The sequence below is a fragment of the Chanodichthys erythropterus genome, chromosome 3 (assembly GCF_024489055.1).
Source record: "Chanodichthys erythropterus isolate Z2021 chromosome 3, ASM2448905v1, whole genome shotgun sequence".
Classification (NCBI taxonomy): Eukaryota; Metazoa; Chordata; class Actinopteri; order Cypriniformes; family Xenocyprididae; genus Chanodichthys; species Chanodichthys erythropterus.
In genome coordinates, this window is record NC_090223.1 from 30,653,266 (window position 1) to 30,669,989 (window position 16,724).

General features: G+C 37.3%; 1 protein-coding gene and 1 long non-coding RNA gene across 4 annotated transcripts; one reads left to right on the forward strand and one right to left on the reverse strand.

Moving 5' to 3' along the window:
* Positions 1 to 2,805: 2,805 nt before the first annotated feature.
* Positions 2,806 to 5,388, forward strand: LOC137010891 (uncharacterized). Its single transcript, XR_010893417.1, has 5 exons — positions 2,806 to 2,960; positions 3,593 to 3,751; positions 3,901 to 3,952; positions 4,059 to 4,096; positions 4,961 to 5,388. It is a non-coding gene; the product is annotated as an uncharacterized lncRNA (long non-coding RNA).
* Positions 5,389 to 6,124: 736 nt separating this feature from the next.
* pitpnbl (phosphatidylinositol transfer protein, beta, like) lies at positions 6,125 to 15,958 on the reverse strand. Of its 3 annotated transcripts, XM_067373321.1 has the most exons (12): positions 15,869 to 15,958; positions 15,416 to 15,446; positions 15,063 to 15,208; positions 13,488 to 13,575; positions 11,723 to 11,814; positions 11,480 to 11,541; positions 11,286 to 11,360; positions 10,750 to 10,833; positions 10,443 to 10,520; positions 7,476 to 7,583; positions 7,114 to 7,236; positions 6,125 to 7,010 (listed from the first exon to the last, which is right to left on the reverse strand). In XM_067373321.1, the coding sequence occupies exons 3-12, from the start codon at positions 15,124 to 15,126 to the stop codon at positions 6,963 to 6,965; spliced, it is 822 nt and encodes a 273-aa protein (XP_067229422.1). In that variant the 5' UTR covers positions 15,127 to 15,208; positions 15,416 to 15,446; positions 15,869 to 15,958; the 3' UTR covers positions 6,125 to 6,962. The 3 variants fall into 3 exon arrangements, with proteins under 3 accessions (XP_067229422.1, XP_067229412.1, XP_067229433.1); XM_067373311.1 differs by lacking the exon at positions 13,488 to 13,575 and having other exon boundaries at positions 15,869 to 15,952; XM_067373332.1 differs by lacking the exons at positions 6,125 to 7,010; positions 13,488 to 13,575 and having other exon boundaries at positions 7,133 to 7,269; positions 15,869 to 15,952.
* Between the last annotated feature and the right edge of the window lie 766 nt (positions 15,959 to 16,724).

Genomic DNA, 16,724 nt, shown 5'->3' on the forward strand with positions numbered 1-16,724 from the left:
TTCTCGAAATTTAACAACTTTAATCTCGAGATGGTTTTATTTTTTTATTATTGCTTGGCCCTAATCCTCTTCCGTAGATTTCCATTGCTTTCACTGACCAACATAATTGTATTTTGTGAATATAAGCAAATTTTAATTTTGATGGCTGCAACACACTCCAAAAATGTTGGGACAGAGGCAAAATAAAAGTGAAAAGGTTATATAATATCCAAGTTGCACTGTTTTAAAACAGTCCACAATAAACAGGTGAATTGGTAATAGGTGAGGGTATCATATTTGGGTGTAAAAGAGCTTCTCAGTTTTTGCAAGAAAAGATGGGTCATGGCTCAACAATTTGTAATAAATGTCATTAGAGAATTGTCAAATAATTCAAAAATAACATTTCTCAATGCAAGATTGCAAAGAATTTGTTTTTCTCCATCTACCATACATAATATTGTAAAATAATTCAGGGAATCCAGAAAAATCTCAGTCTGTATAGGGCAAGGTAGGACACCTCAGTTGAATGTGCATGTTCTTTTGAGCCCTCAGATGGCATTGCATTAGAAACCGTCATGCTACTGTGTCAAATATAACCACATGGACTCAGAAGTACTTTGGAAAACAGCTGTCACTTAACAGTCGAGACAACTTGAATCTCTGTTACACAAAGAGAAAGCTACACATCTGCCGAGTTCTCTAGGCCCGAGCTCATCTCAGATGGTCCAAAAGAGAGTGGAAATGAGTGCTGTGGTCAAATGAGTCCATGTTCTTTCAGCTTGTTTTTGGAAAAATGGACATCCAGTTCTCGGTCACAAAAAAGACAGGGACCATCCAGACTTTCATTAGCGACAGGTGCAAAAGAAAACATCTGTCATGGCATGGGGTGCATCAGTGTAAACGGCATGGGTGACCTGCATTTGTGTGAAGGCAACATTGACATGGAGGCATAAATTTGGTTTGTACAGAGACACACTGCCATCAAGATGACATCTTTCCTGGGTAGCAAGACAAAGCCAGGCCTCATTCTGCTTGTGATTTATCAGAGTGGTTTCTAGACCATCCATAGAGTGGATGTGTCTGACTGCTTGCCTACAGTCCAGATCTGTCTCATGATCATGATCATCATGAAAAGGAGAATCAGACAACGATGACCACAGACTGTTGTGCAGATGTCTTGTATCAGGTGAGATTGGATAAAAATTCCACTTGTAAAACTGCAACAATTATTAGTATCCTCAGTTCCCAAACGATTAGGAAGTGTAATTAAAGCGGAACTCAGTAAGATTTGCGAAGCTCCCCCTACAGGTTCCTTCAGTGAATCACACTGTCGTAAATACTCCAAGCACAGCTCTGGAGTTCTCTCACATTTGATGTGGAGTTTGTTTAATGTAATATAATGTATAATGAAACAAAATCTACTAAATTGCAAAATAATGCATAAAATAATGCAAATAGAAGCATTTTTACTAGTAGTCTAAGATCCCAAATTTTTATTTATTTTTATTTTTACAAATTTTTGAAAGATTTTCACCCTTATTAATATTTCTTAGCAAACCAAGTAAAGAAGGATATCATGGACAAAGCCCAAACATTTTTATCACTGAAAAGTCCAAGATATTATCTTTTAAAAAAAACACCAGGATGTAAAACTAACATGTATGATTTCAGAGTAAGTCACTACATAGATGACATATCAAATACATTATAAGACGAAAATGATGACGGATGTTAAGGGTTGACCTACATGGCTGAAGCAGAGGAAATGATAGACATGTAGTCAGAGCTTGTCTCAGGGGGAATCCATGAAGATAAATTATGTAATTCTGACCTGTTTTTTTGTTTGTTTGTTATTTTTATAATTTAATCCCTCTATATAGGCATTTTCTTTTCTCTGATGCTACATAATCCCTCACTTATCCATCACACTCTCCTTCTGTCTTCCACTTTTGACTGCATTTAATCTAGTATTTAGGTATTTTAAGCAGGATGCTTTCCTTTCTTAAAATGCTTAAAATCTTGATAATATAACAGATTTACTGTTCTGCTAAGTCTCTTGACCAGTGGCATGTGCAGTGTGTGGAGAGACTTTTAGAGTCAGTTTTTTTCCTAAAATACCAATCTAGTTTGATCTTGCCATTCTTACAGCATTAAAATGCATCAAATGACAAATTCTCTCACTATTGATTACTACCAAATTTTACCAAACTATGCTGTGTAGTTTTGCCAGCAAAATCACAGGTTTATGATCGCCATCTAAAACTTTGACAATATCAGAATGTGTTTTCTGAACAAGGAATTTTTTTTTTTTTTTGCCAGCCAAGAGCCACTTGATAGCATTACATAATCTTGATAGCATTACATAATCATCTATTAACATTACAACATTTTGATAAATCTGTTATTAACCCTTTTTTTTCTTTTGTCTCTTCCTAGTCCTCTCCTACTTTCATCCCTCACATTAAGCTCAACGCGTATTGACCTAGTTTGTCAATCAGCTAGCTTACTTTCCCCCCACATTTTTAATAGAAATTCCATCAAACCAACTAACATTAAAGAACATGCTCACCTTTACTGTGCTGTGTAAGCATACTGACAGAGATATTTATATTTAATGAGTTTACAAGCAAACTAATCGATCGAATGTGACTTAAAGGGACAGTTCACCCAAAAAAACAAAATTCTGTCATTTACTCACCCTCAAGTTGTTCCAAACCTGTATGAATTTTTCTCCAGCTGAACACAAAATAATATATTTTGAAGAATGTGAACAGAATACAGAAATTCATAAAAATTTTCCCTCACTCCACGCAATAATAACCAACTGCAGAACCGCAGAACCATACGTCATGACAGTCTGAGGACGACAGCGCCAGACTAACAGCCTGAGGGCGGAAGTGGGCGGAGTAATAGTCTCACGTTGGATGTGGGCGGAGTTGACGACAAACAAGCAAACAATCATGGCGGAAGAAGCGAACACGGTAAAAAGTTTCTTTGTGTTGTGCTTTTAATCGATCACGTTTATGTGTTGTGTATTTATTCGATCGTTAACACTTAACATGACTCAGATATTTTGTAAATGGGCTTCAAAGTCACTTTATCACGTCTTTTGATATTTTACAAATCGTCTCACGTTGCTTGCGCCCAGGTGAATAAATACTATAGTCATTTATAGTAAATACTATAGTGTTTTTGAACCATACTATAGTACTATAAATACTTGAATTAATTTATTGTGGTAATTCTATAGTTGCTGTGATAATATGGCAGCTATAATAATATAAACAAATTACTTTACCCAATATTGTACTAAGTTTTCTACAATTTTAGGGTATATTATACTACAATATACACTACAGTTTACTGTAGTAAAAACTAAAGTATACTATTTATACTAGTTTATCAGTTCACTATAGTTAATATTATAGTATTATGTAGCATTCATTAGTGTTGTAAATACAGTATGGTTCAAAAACACTATAGTATTTACTATAGTATTTTTTCACCTGGGTGTTTACATATTCATGGTTTGTTATTTTACTTGTTGTTGGTACTGTATTTTATTTAATTGGTTACATTTTACAATACTGATCAGTGTTTTTGTGGATTTTAGAGGCATATTAGTATCGGGAGATGCTCCGCTTTACTTCATTTACAGCGATGCAAAACGTGCTGCAACAACTTCCACTGCCCAGTGCTCTTAAACCGACCAGACGGCACAGGTTGAATGCACAGCTTCAAATTCACTTAAAAAAAACTGTCGTTCATGGAGGTATGAACGTTTCTTTTGTATTCTGAATTTAAAATGTTGTTTTTGCAATGAAGTAAGTAGTAATTTTGACTTTAGAAGAATGAAACTTGTTTCTTTTATGCAATTTTTATGGTTATATATCTAAGTTTTTCTTTGATTTTGCAATGCAGTAAATTGACAAGCAGAATCACCCCAGAACAAGAGAAGCTGATCAAAAACAAGGTTAGTTTTATAAGACTTTCATAAACACATAAGCTACTTATACAGATGGTGTGTTATATCTGTCACATCTTTTCAGGAATAACTTAATAATATTCTATTGTTTTAGAAACAGTTGACCGGCTGTGTGGGATCTTCATGTTAATGGTAAGCAAAAAAAAAGGAAAAGTTAAAAGTTTTTAAAAATGTATGAACTTCTCTTTTCATTAGAATGAAAAACATATATGAGGGCTTTTTCATACTTTAAATAGTTAACCCTGGGTGATTGTTAACCCCAGGTAAACAGAATCCTGGGTTATCTTGATTCACGTTTCACACTGATCATCATTTACCTGAGGTTAACAATTAATCCTGAGTATTCATATGCACTGTACATTACTAAACCCTGGTTAACATCCTTATTTGCAGTGTCAGTGTCACTGATTGGATGAACAAAGCACACAATATGTTTTCATAAATGCTTAGGCATTGCACATCCTCATTACATATAGTCAACTTCCTCATTACATATAGATCAAGTTTATCCTGAATGAACATTTCAGACTATAAAAGAATTAAACAGTATTTTCTGCTCTGCAATTGTTGCATTTTCTGTCAGCATTTGTTTTTTTTTTTTTCTTTCCAATGCTGAATTTTCTATTTATATACAATGCACAGTGTTTCTGTGACTGTCAAAAGCATGTAAATATACAAGCAATATGTGGAGCGTACTTTACCCACGGTTAAAAGTGGTGTTTAGGACGACGATAACCCGGGGTTAAATGTAGCGTGAAAAGCCATGTGAATTGCTTGCCTTTTAAAAAAAAAAAAAAAAAAAAATTATACTGAACATAACTGATTAATTTCATTGGTGACAGAGTATGATTTAAGTCTTCAATATATAAACATGAGAAAAACAGAATGTCAAAACTTTATTATACATGCTGTGCTGCATCCTGACTACAACACAAAGTGTTGTTAAATACACTTTTAACATCTCATCCCATTTGTTTATACCCTTCTCTCATGAAGGAACCACGGATCACAGAAGACTTCTGCGCTGCACAACAATCAAAGGTCTTTACGGGTTTAGTGGAAGAGCTGTGCTTTCTGATATTGAAAGAAAAAGACCAGGAACAAGAACTTTCACAGGCTGAAACAGATGATGACAGACAACTGGCCAAAGAGCCTTTAGTGTTTTGCTTTCAAATTAAGGATGATATGGACATTTTACAAAAAAAGTTTATTTTTTTAGATTTAATTTGTCATCATGTACCTGCTGTTCAATCTACACTCAATTTGGTTTGATTTTGTATTTTTTTAGAGCAAAGCACAGCTAGTGGCTATATAATGCTTTTGCTCTTACATTTTAGTACATTTTATTAAAATTAAATAAATATCTTTTGTTTTTGGGTTTGATGGATCTGAATGTGTTTAATTCATGCATTCTAGTGCATTCAATGATTCATTCTGAAATGCTTAAGTAAAATATTTTATGACAAATTAATAAATGTTTATCGATTTTAGTGTTTAAGCTTTGTTGTGTTCAATTTATATTCAGTTAATCATTTAAGACATAAAACAAATTTATGAACTTTTAAAATATTAAAAGGTTACAAGGGGATTTTAATACACACATAGGCTATATATATATATCTTAACGTGATTGTGTATATGATTAAGCTATTAACACAATGTGAATCTATATCTATAATTTCAGTTAGATCGTTTTAATACAATATTTCACATTAACATGGTTTTAAACTTTAAAATGCTCCAAATGGAGCGATGCCTACGGAGATAAATTGGCTCCGCCCACTTCCGCCCTCAGGCTGTTAGTCTGGCACTGTCGTCCTCAGACTGTCATCACGTATGGTTCTGTGGTTCTGCAGTTAGTCCTATCTCACTCCACGAGGACCTGAAAGACGTCAGTACGAAACTCAACCTCAAGAGGACGCTGTTAATCACTGAGCAGGAAACGAGGTCATGTACATTATTAAAATAACAGGAAAGTGTACTAGAAAAACAGAGGCATAATAAAACAAAATTCATTTCAGTTAAGATATTAATTGTGCCTGTTACATGAATCTTGTTACTTTGAATACAGAGAAATATATAAAACATAACTTGTGATTTAAAAGGAACCTTGATATAAACTACAAATAACAGTGCAAAAGAATCAAGCAGCTCTTGGTAGTCAATGTTTTCTTTTATTTATTGTTTCAGTATTGTAAATTGAACTTGATTTTCCAAAAATTCAGACCATCCCCACCCGAACAGAGGGGCGTGGCCTGTAGCATGTCAGCCAAATGTGGGAGGGGTTTCAAGGCTCTTACACTCAGTTTAAAAATGAAACCGTATCAGTTCAATGCTCTCGACATCCACACTGCAATCAGCGCAGAACCGAACCAAACCAAAAGACCACCGTAACTAAACAAGAAAACCGTTATGCTTTGAGCCTTTTTCCTTTAATCTCAAGTTTCTTTAATCCGACACCAATGATCCTACCTCTTGAGGCATATACAAGTTCCCACGAGATTTCCTGAACAACATGACAGATTTAACAGAATTAAGAAGTAAATTACTTAGTCATTTATTTATGGTCAAAATACATGTAGTGAAATGTTTCCCCAGTCTCTCTGCGAAACGGGCTTGGGATTCGTTACTCCACTGGCGCACTCAGTAAAAAGCTGATGGTTGCAAAATGAACCAAAAACCATTAAACAGTTATAATACTTAATTATAAAAAGAAATGCCGGCATCACTTAACATACCTTAAGTGAATCCAAAAAAATTTGGCAGCAAATGATGAGGTTTAAAGTCAGACTGCACAAACCACTGATACACATGCATACTCTGCTCATTCGCACAAAAGCATTCACACTCATGGTAATGGACATGTCCTGGGTAAGGGATGACAGTTTCCCGTTCGGAAGGGCTTCATGATGTGGCACGTTGTGATTGGCCATGAGGACTGGAGGAAGTAAAATAAAAAGTAGCCCCTATTTTGTTTCTTCTATTCTTTTGACGCTCCTTAGTCCTCGCCTGCTTTCATCCCTCGCACAGACCCTTGGCTACGCATCTGAAAAATAAAAACTGATTTTTAGTAATAATGACACATGGAAGAACAGATAAGGCTTTTTGTGGGCAGAACTGCATTGCATTGTTTCTATAGAAACACATACCTGGTCCAGCTCCCTCTGTGTCTCTTCCTCCATCCTACGAATGTCATCCATACTAAGGTCCACCCAGCGGTCCAGCCAACAAAAGAGCTGCCGGTGGAAATTAGTGAAGAGCCTTTTCTCCTGCTACTCAGACAGAGAGAGATGAGGTTGATGTTACTGAAAGTACAACAAAGACTTATCAACACCTGACAGCAGTGGTCTAATCTTTATGTAACCAAAAAACCAAACCAGAATACATTTACGTTTGCTCCGCAGCGTTGCAGAAATGTGAAGCACAAAAGTCGGTAATACCGCATAAAGATTAAGTTGGGCCTGTTTTTTTGTTGGTGATGAGGAATCATGTAGCAGTGCTGATGGATCACCTTATGAATGAAGTTCTCCACACGTCCCTGGAGACCCCACCAGCGAAAATGAACCGTCACCAGCTTATACGCGGTCATATAGGGACAGTTACCATTATGAAGCTCTTTCTGCAAGAGACAGAGAGATGGATGCATGAGGAACAGATATTGTAGATAATCACTATTTTGGATTGTACATTAAATAATGGCATTTAAAGGTGCCCTAGAATCAAAAATTGAATTTATATTGGCAAAGTTAAATAACAAGAGTTCAGTACATGGATCTCAACATAACACCGACTGTTACGTAACAGTCGGGATCATTAATATGTATGACCCCAATATTTGCATAATGCCAGCTCACGTTCAAGGCGTTACACAAGGAAAGGCAGTATAAACGTCTGGATCTGTGCACAGACAAGGTAAGCCAGCAAGAACAACAGCGAAAAATGGCAGATGGAGCAATAATAACGGACATGATCCATGACATCATGATATTTTTTGTGATATTTGTAAATTGTCTTTCTAAATGTTTCATTAGCATGTTACTAATGTTAAATATTATACTCACATAATTCGAAGCATGCATACAGTATGCATGACTAACATCTTGTAAAGATCCATTTGAGGGTTATATTAGCTGTGTGAACTTTGTAAATGCACTGTAATATAGTCGAGAGCTCGTGTGGCTGGGAGCACGCCATTTAAAGGGGCGGCGCTGCCAAAATCAGTGTATAGTTAATAATGCCCCAAAATTTTAAAACAAAATCTATGGGGTATTTTGAGCTGAAACTTCACAGAGTTTTAGACTTATATTACATCTTGTGAAAAAGCATTCTTGGGCACCTTCAAATTAAACAAATTTTGCATAAAAGACTGAATGCAAATATTAATGACAGAGGCAACATTTTCTCTGTTTTCGAAAAGGTGAGAACATTTGATTTCGAAAAAAAAATAAGACCGTAATAAGACAAAACAATAAAGCAGAAATAAAACATATCACAAAAAAGGTAGTAGGCCTAATTAGAAAAAAAATCTTCTGAAATCAAGAGCTGAGTCTCCAGTTTATGAATTGCTTCCAAACGTTTGAGTTTCTGATTCAGTTAGGTCATCACATTTACCAATGTCCGGCGAACTTTCAAGGATTCAATCCGGCCATTTCAATATATATCCACGCGATCAGGAATTTTGCGAAAGATTTCCCCACACTGACTTGCAGCATTTTAAAAGATTTACCATGTTAACTAACAAAGCTGCTTGGGTTTAAAGTGACCTTTGTGTGAGCTGTGCTGCATACATCGCTACACTATTGACAAGACAATGGACCTTTTTTGCCCATGAAATTTTGCCAATGTGACTGTACCTTTATAATGCAGAGACCCTAAACGGACATTGTGGTGGAAAAAATTTGGTATGGGAGGAAAAAATATTTTTCAAAGCTTTTGCGTTCTGACGCAAAGACATTTGTGTTCTCTCGCAAAACCTATTGTGAGTTCAGACAAACACTTCCTGTTTAATTTCCCTCTGGCAGTGGTTCAGATAGCTCTGTATGTTAACAATGAAGCACTTAATAGAGTTTTATTTTGAACTTAGACTTAAATATAAAATGTTCAGTGCTTAGTTCAAGGCGCGGTTTTGACGTAAGTGAAAGACACGAACTGAATAAGCTTGGCAACAAATTCACAGATTTGAAAACGAGCCTTCCTCCGCACTGGACAAAATACATTGATCTCTGTGGCTATCTACAGGTGGCTGAAGGGACCATCTGCAAAGTGCAAAACCTGTAAAAAAAAAAAAACATGCTGTACTGTCACCAAATTCAGTTCACAAATCAATTAACCACTGCCAGAGGGATAATAAACACAAAGTGTTTGTCCAAACTCAACAGGTTTTGTGAGAGAATGCAAATTTAAAAATGTTTCCCTCCCATCCCAGTTTGTTCAGCACATCCCACAGATGCATTATCCTGCTGAAAGAGGCCACAGCCACCAGGGAATACATGAAAGGGAGTACATGGTCTGCAACAAAGCTTAGGTAGGAGGTACGTGTCAAAGTAACCTCCACATGGATGGCAGGACCCAAGGTTTCCCAGCAGAACATTGCCCAAAGCATTACACTGCCTCTGCCGGATTGCCATCTTCCCATAGTTCATCCTGGTGCCATGTGTTGCCCAGTTAAGAGCTGCACACGCACCCGGCCATCCACGTGATGTAAAAGAAAACGTGATTCATCAGACCAGGCCACCTTCTTCCATTGCTCCATGGTCCAGTTCTGATGCACACTGTTGGCACTTTCAGCTGTGGACAGGGGTCAGCATGGGCACCCTGACTGGTCTGTGTCTATGCAGCCCCATACGCAACAAACTGTGATGCACTGTGTATTCTGACACCTTTCTATCAGAACCAGCATTAACTTCTTGAGTAATTTGAGCTACAGAAGCTCGTTTGTTGGATCAAACCACACAGGCCAGCCTTCGCTCCCCACGTGCATCAATGAGCCCTGGCCGCCCATGACCCTGTAGCCGGTTCACCACTGTTCCTTCCTTGGACCACTTTTGATAGATACTGACCACTGCAGATCGGGAACACCCCACAAGAGCTGCAGTTTTGGAGATGCTCTGACCCAGTCGTCTAGCCCAGTGGTTCTCAACTCCAGTCCTCAGGACCCACTGCTCTGCACATTTTGTATATCTCTCTTATCTGACACACTCAATTCAGTTCATGCAGACTCTCCTAATGAGCTGATGATCTAAATCAGGTGTGTTAAATAAGGGATACATACAAAATGTGCAGAGCAGTGGGTCCCGAGGACTGGAGTTGAGAAACACTGGTCTAGCCATCACAATTTGGCCCTTGTCAGATTAGCTAAAATCCTTGCGCTTGCCCATTTTTCCTGCTTCTAACACATCAACTTTGAAAACAAAATCTTCACTTGCTGTCTAATATATCCCACCCATTAAGAGGTGCCGGTATATGCTCGTTTGTGTACCTTCCATTCAGGTCCCAAAGGTCCTCTCCCAGTTTTCTCCGAGTGGTAGATAGCGGGGTCCTCTTCTGGTTTGTAGTCCTGAGAGAAGAAAGAAATCGTGATGGACAAATGAAGCAATGGGAGTGTACGAGGAAGGAAGAGGAGAAATATTAAAGCAAAATAGGGAATCAACAGATGATGTTTGGATGCGAGTTAAATCTGCAGGATTTTAAGATAAGGAAGATAAAGTATAACACTGTATATCAGTAAAACAAATTCTAGACAATTTCACACAAAGACAGAAATGCACTTTTCTAATTCAACTCACCACATCATCCACCTGAGAGCGATCAGCTATATCGATCGGCACAATCTCAATGTCCTCCCATTCCTCAGGAGGAAGACCATGAGGCTGCATAAGAGGAAGATTGAAACATTAGAATGAAGATTTACTTACAAATGAGACTTTCAAATTGCTGTGTTCATAAAACAGGATCAAATAACATTTGTATGAAGGAATAACTGAAGTCAAGTCCCTTTTCTATTCTTGCATTAGCTGTGAATAATGCCTGTAACCATAGAAACAGTGGCTAAAAGTAATTAAGAGGGTGACGCCCATTACACCGGAAAGTCTTATCAAAATTGATGTTATTTAATAAATAAATCTGATTGAGGGATACGTTTATCCATCAAATGTCCATCTTAATTAACCAACAGCAGCTTTTTATTAATCATTTTTAACTGATTACATAGGCGTTGCAACCAGACCAATAAACCAGTGGAAGACGCTCTGGTTGAAAGACTCTGTAGCAGAGTTATTGGGCATCACGAAAAGGCACTGATGAACTGTGGGTTAGCACTCACATTCTCAGTTGTTCCTATGTCTGGTTTATGCCAGGTTTCAATCTTAATGAAGAAATCATCTTTCATGTACTCATTCTGAAAAAGTAAAAAGAGAGCATCACAAACGGAATCCGTTTTTATTTCATACACAGTGTTTAGATCATTTTAGACAACAGCGAGACATGCTGACTAAACTCTGATTCAGCAATAATGACCTGCGAGCAGTCTAAAATGATCTCAGAGCGTGATGATTTCAAAAATACACTTACTGTAACAACTGTAGGTTTTCCATAATCGATGCAGTTGTGGGAAAGAAAAGAACAGATATTTTTATAGATCAGTATTTGTTTTCTCTCTCAATGCATTAAATGCAAACGCAAAAAAGGATTGAATCATACAATCCCATTTGTATATAATCACTTATTCACACATGCTCAAAGCAATTAGTGTTTACTAACTAGTGCGACAGTATGGGTAGGCGTTCCAGGCTTTCTCATGAAAAACCAGGGCTCCTTCAGGGGCAAACATCTGAATAAAACCGGGAACCTTGCTGTAAAAGACAAATTAATATTCAAAATATTAGGGGAGACTAAATGCATATCAATTATAAGATTCAGAAAACCAATTACACAATTGCTTGTTTTCTCTAGCAGGTTTTTTTTATGTTGGAATATTTTTGAGAAATGTATCCTTTAAACATGATATTTTTGTCTGATAAACAAGTGAACGAGTTCAAAACATTGAGACCAGGTTCAACTATTTAAAGAAGGTAGATTTTAAAGGGGACAGATTTTATGAAAAATTTGTATTAATAAATTGTATTATAAAGGTCTGTTTTAATGGATTAATCATTTTGTATGTAACCTCTTACGTACAAAATTACTATTAGTTTCATAAACTGTTTTGCAATTCATGAATTTTTTTTTTTATAAATATTGCTGAAACTCGAGCCTATTGTTTCACTCAAGCCTTGTCCTTGTAGTGTGACAAAATGTCCTGTTACAGAGCGTATGTTTACCCAACAATGATGTACTAATTTTTTCAAAAGTTTTGCATACAGACGACAATGTTTTCAAAAAGATCCCCGTTCACATGGATCCGTGAAAATGCTGTATTATGCTGCCAGGCCAGTAGTTGGCGATGTCACTTTGTAAAGAAACACTATGCGCCCATAGACTAAACACGTAATACGCATGCACATTTCTGTAATTTACACCGAGACGATAACGGTATGGTTTTCAAAAACTTTTTACATTCGTTTTCAGTTTTCAGGCCCCCAAAACACTGTTATTGTGTAAACGAATGGCCAAAAAGCATAAAAAGTTTTCTGTTTTTAGTTGAAAACAGTGTTGTGTAAACACCCACTGAGTCAAACAAACTGTTTTTAGTTGAAAATGGCCTATTTTTTCCCTAGGCTAGGGCTGGGCGATATATCGCATGCGATTGTCACGCGCATTTCGTCAGTAAAGCCGGTTCCCTGATTACCGTAGATCACTGACAAGCCACGCAATATCGTGTTCATTATCAAAGGCGATTCATCTGCGATATGAACGTGATATTGCGTAGCTTATCAGTGAACTACGGCTCTGTCTATTAAATGTCGCTCCATTTGAAAGCAGGTGATGGCGATTTAGCGGTAATCAGGGAACCGGCTTTACTGACGAAATGCGCGTGACAATTGCATGCGATATATCGCCCAGCCCTACCCTAGGCAATATCCAAATGTTGTTGTTGTTGTTAGCCAAGACAGAAAGTGAAAAGTGACAACTAGCCCCGACCTTCCATGTACACTACTGTTTCCTGTAAGATTTTTCAATGTTTTTAAAAGAAGCCTCTTATGCTCACCATATCACCAAGCCTGCTTTTTTTTTTTTTTTTTTTTTTGAAAACAGTAATATTGTGAAATATGACAATTTAAAAGAACTATTTTCTATTTAGTTATATTTTAAAATGTAATTATTCTGGGATGACTCCAGTCTGCAGTGTCACATGATCCTTCAGAAATCATTCTAATATGCTGATACGCTGCTCAAAAAACATTTCCTATTATTATCAATGTTGAAAACAGTTGTGCTGCTTAATATTTCTATGAAAACCGTGATTTTCATTTCAGGATTTTTTAAATGAACCTTTGCTCTGGCTCCCTATCATGTATAGGATCGACTTCAAACTCTTATTATTTGTCTACAAAGCACCCAATAACCTGGCACCTTAATACTAAACTGATTTATTGCTCCCATATCCACCTTATTTTTCAATGTGGAAGTAAGGCATTTTCCGTGAATGTGCGAGACTTCCGGTTTATTAGCCGCTATAGGGAAATAATGAGAAGAATTTCAAAGTGCAGTAAACTGTAAAACTGTTTGCCCTACAAACCAGCGTGTTTATAATTAAGACAATACATTAAAGTAATATGGCAAGAAATCATAACGAGCCGTTTTGTTCAGCTAAAAATAACTGAAAGCGAATGACACCAGAAGCCAGACACATTCAATTTACAAATGGCCACACCCACTCTTAAATAAGGTGGTTACCCCTACTAGAATCTCAAGATCTTGTGCCATTGGCCTACTCACTGTCCACAGAGTTAAACTTAAAAACTGTGGTGATCGCAGTTTCGCTACTGCTGGACCGAAACTTTGGCATAGCCTTCCTCTTTACATAGGCGTGCCCCATCCATCATTGATTTTAAATCCTATCTTAAGACATAATTATTCTCCCGTGCTTTTAACATTCCTTAAAGCTGCAGTCTGTAAGTTTTGCCTCTTTGTCGCGATCTCTGTTTGAAACCTGCAATTACGTGGATTGTGCCTCGGCACGGCTCTTCAGTGCGGATGAATCTAATGTTTGCTGACAATCATCGCATCGGTGTGGATACTGTACTTCGGAAACACAGATTGTAGTCTTGAAAGCATGATCAAAATAAGATTTTCATCGGAAAATGTCATCTGAACAAATAAGTAACATGTCTGCCACTTTTGTTCCGACTACGGGTGAATCTCCAGTTGTCATTGGACCTTTCTGGATTGCAATCTGCCATCAAAATGATAAGTTGAATTATTTCAGCTGCTGTGAGAAAAGGCTATAAATTATCTGCTACCAGCAGCATCCTCACGTGATACAGTCTACTAGCTGGGACTCCTTCATGTAAACAAACGCGACGTAATGACACAAAGACAACGGCCGCATGCTTGAATTTCCTGCAGAAACCCACCACCAGTACCGCTCTTATTAGAAAACATTATTACAAGCTTACTGTTGTGAATCAGGGTAAGGAGATCGTTTTGAACACTGGCTGGTTATGTACTTGCTCAAAATTTGATTTTGGATCATTTGTAACCAAAAATTTTTTTACAAACAGCAGCTTTCAGTATGTTATTTTGGGTCTCTCTTGTATATTGTTTGTTCATTTTGTTTTTATTTTTCCATCTTGTCTCCTTTTAATTCATTATGATTCTTTTATTCGTTGGAAAGCAACCTCGGTTGTGTTTAAATGTGCACATTGATTGAACATTGATAGAAAGTTCAAAACAACAGCATTTACTTTGATCAGAATTTCTCGTAACAATGTAAAAGTCTTCACTGGTCACTTTTGATCAATTTAATGCTGAATAAAAGCATTAATTTCTATCATTTAAAAATGAAAGTCCACAAACTATTGAATTGTAGTGTATATTTCACTACATAAAACTAGTGTAGTACGTGTAACTGCTAAAACAATTCTGTGATAACAGCCTTCTCTTACTGATAAGGTGAAACCAGCATGGCCTTTAACACGATCAAAGCCTATGTTCTCACCTGTGTATGTGGTAGATCTTGTGGGTGTACTGGCCTTTCTCGCCGTCCTTCTCGTAAGGTTCATTTCGGAGGACCTCGATCCCTTCTCCTCCGCCTGTGTTGTTCTTACTGGCCTCTGCAACCGAGTACAGTTGGCCAACCTGGTACTGAGAGGGGGGGTTAGGGGTATTACATAAATAACTAATGGCAACTGTTCACCGCACAATAGAGACAAACAATGTAATGTAGAAGAGGTGCTGCTGACTCCATAAAAGTGAAGGGAGCTGTCTAAATATTTGCTTGAGCAATAACAGAAGCACAGATTCCCACTGATCACAGAGCAGCCGGTTATTTTAATAGACTCTTTCTCTTACCTCTTCTACTGAACATGGCAACAGCACCTGGCTGAAAAGAGAATTGAATAGAGGTTTAAAAACGATAAGGATTATTTATCATCTCATATCATAGACACTGCATCGCGGAGCGATTGTATAACGGGCGTGTCGTTAGCTGGCCCTGCTTTACTGTACGATAAACCAGCGTTTTATCAACCCGCAGAGTCTGAGCTCAAAACACCACTCTTATTAAATGCCCATCCTATCATGTGTTTATGAACAGCGGCGCTGGTGGGGACGCGGTCCATAAAACACACTATAATGCTGTATCAGGCAGGCTAAGCGGCTAGCGCCGACCAGCACATCCAAATCACGGGCTTAAAATGCACCCTTCATTATGCCATATGGGAATATGCTTAAAAAACGACAGGCGCGTGCTGTACGATATAACGCAACTGAATCTAGATCAGGTATACTGTAAAAGCTACTCACTATTGCTTGACGAGTACCATCCCGAATCTGGACAGAACGGTACATTCAACAACAGATTGCGGTCGCCGGAAATGAGCCGCGCGCGTCATCAGTGGAGAGGGGCGTGAAGAGGACGCGCAGGGTCCGAGGACAGAGACCATGATGGGAAGGGAATTTCGTGGGATGGTCTCTCTCACTATCAGCATTCTTTCTTTCTTTGTACAAATAAATGTACAGTGGTTTAGCCTGTTAACTGTCACTGGCCCACCGGTGGGCCCACAGCCATTACATATTTAAAACAGTAATATTCTACACTAAACCTAAACTAATCTTGAAAAACTATATATCATTTGAAAGGTTAGAATCTCTAGTTTTCATATTTGGTGACTGATTTTCAACAAGCATATTTTCATACTCATAAGGCATGTTCAGACCTTTATTTTGAAATAGCGATGATCATGAAAATCATTAAAGATTGGTTGAAACATGTTTGTTTTCATACCAAGAGATCAAAAGATAACATCCATTCATTTTTTTGAGAAAAAAAGGTCTGAAAATGTTTTAATAGAAAAAAAAAAAAACATTTATGATTGTGGTGGCAATCTATAACCCACGTACATGTTGTTTTTATGTTTATTAGAGGTTGAATTCAAATCAAATTCTGCCAAACTTCCCATAATACTTCTATATATGATGTCTATTTCATAAATTGTATGAAAATAATGTAAATATATGGTTCAGATCACTCAAACCATATATGGAAATGGAGGCGCCCTTATATGGTCAGTAATGGAGCTTGGTTTTCATCTAGTGAAAAAGTGTGGTACTGCGCCCAAACAAAATCTTACTGAAAGCTCATTTTTTGAGATATCAACCT

Coding starts and splice junctions, on each gene's coding strand:
- pitpnbl (XM_067373311.1), bottom strand. CDS start 15,888: ATGGTACTCGTCAAGCAATA. Junction 11,361..11,479: donor TCATTTTAGACTGCTCGCAG/GTCATTATTGCT, acceptor TTACTTTTTCAG/AATGAGTACATGAAAGATGA. Junction 7,237..7,475: donor TGGAGAACTTCATTCATAAG/GTGATCCATCAG, acceptor CTGTCTGAGTAG/CAGGAGAAAAGGCTCTTCAC.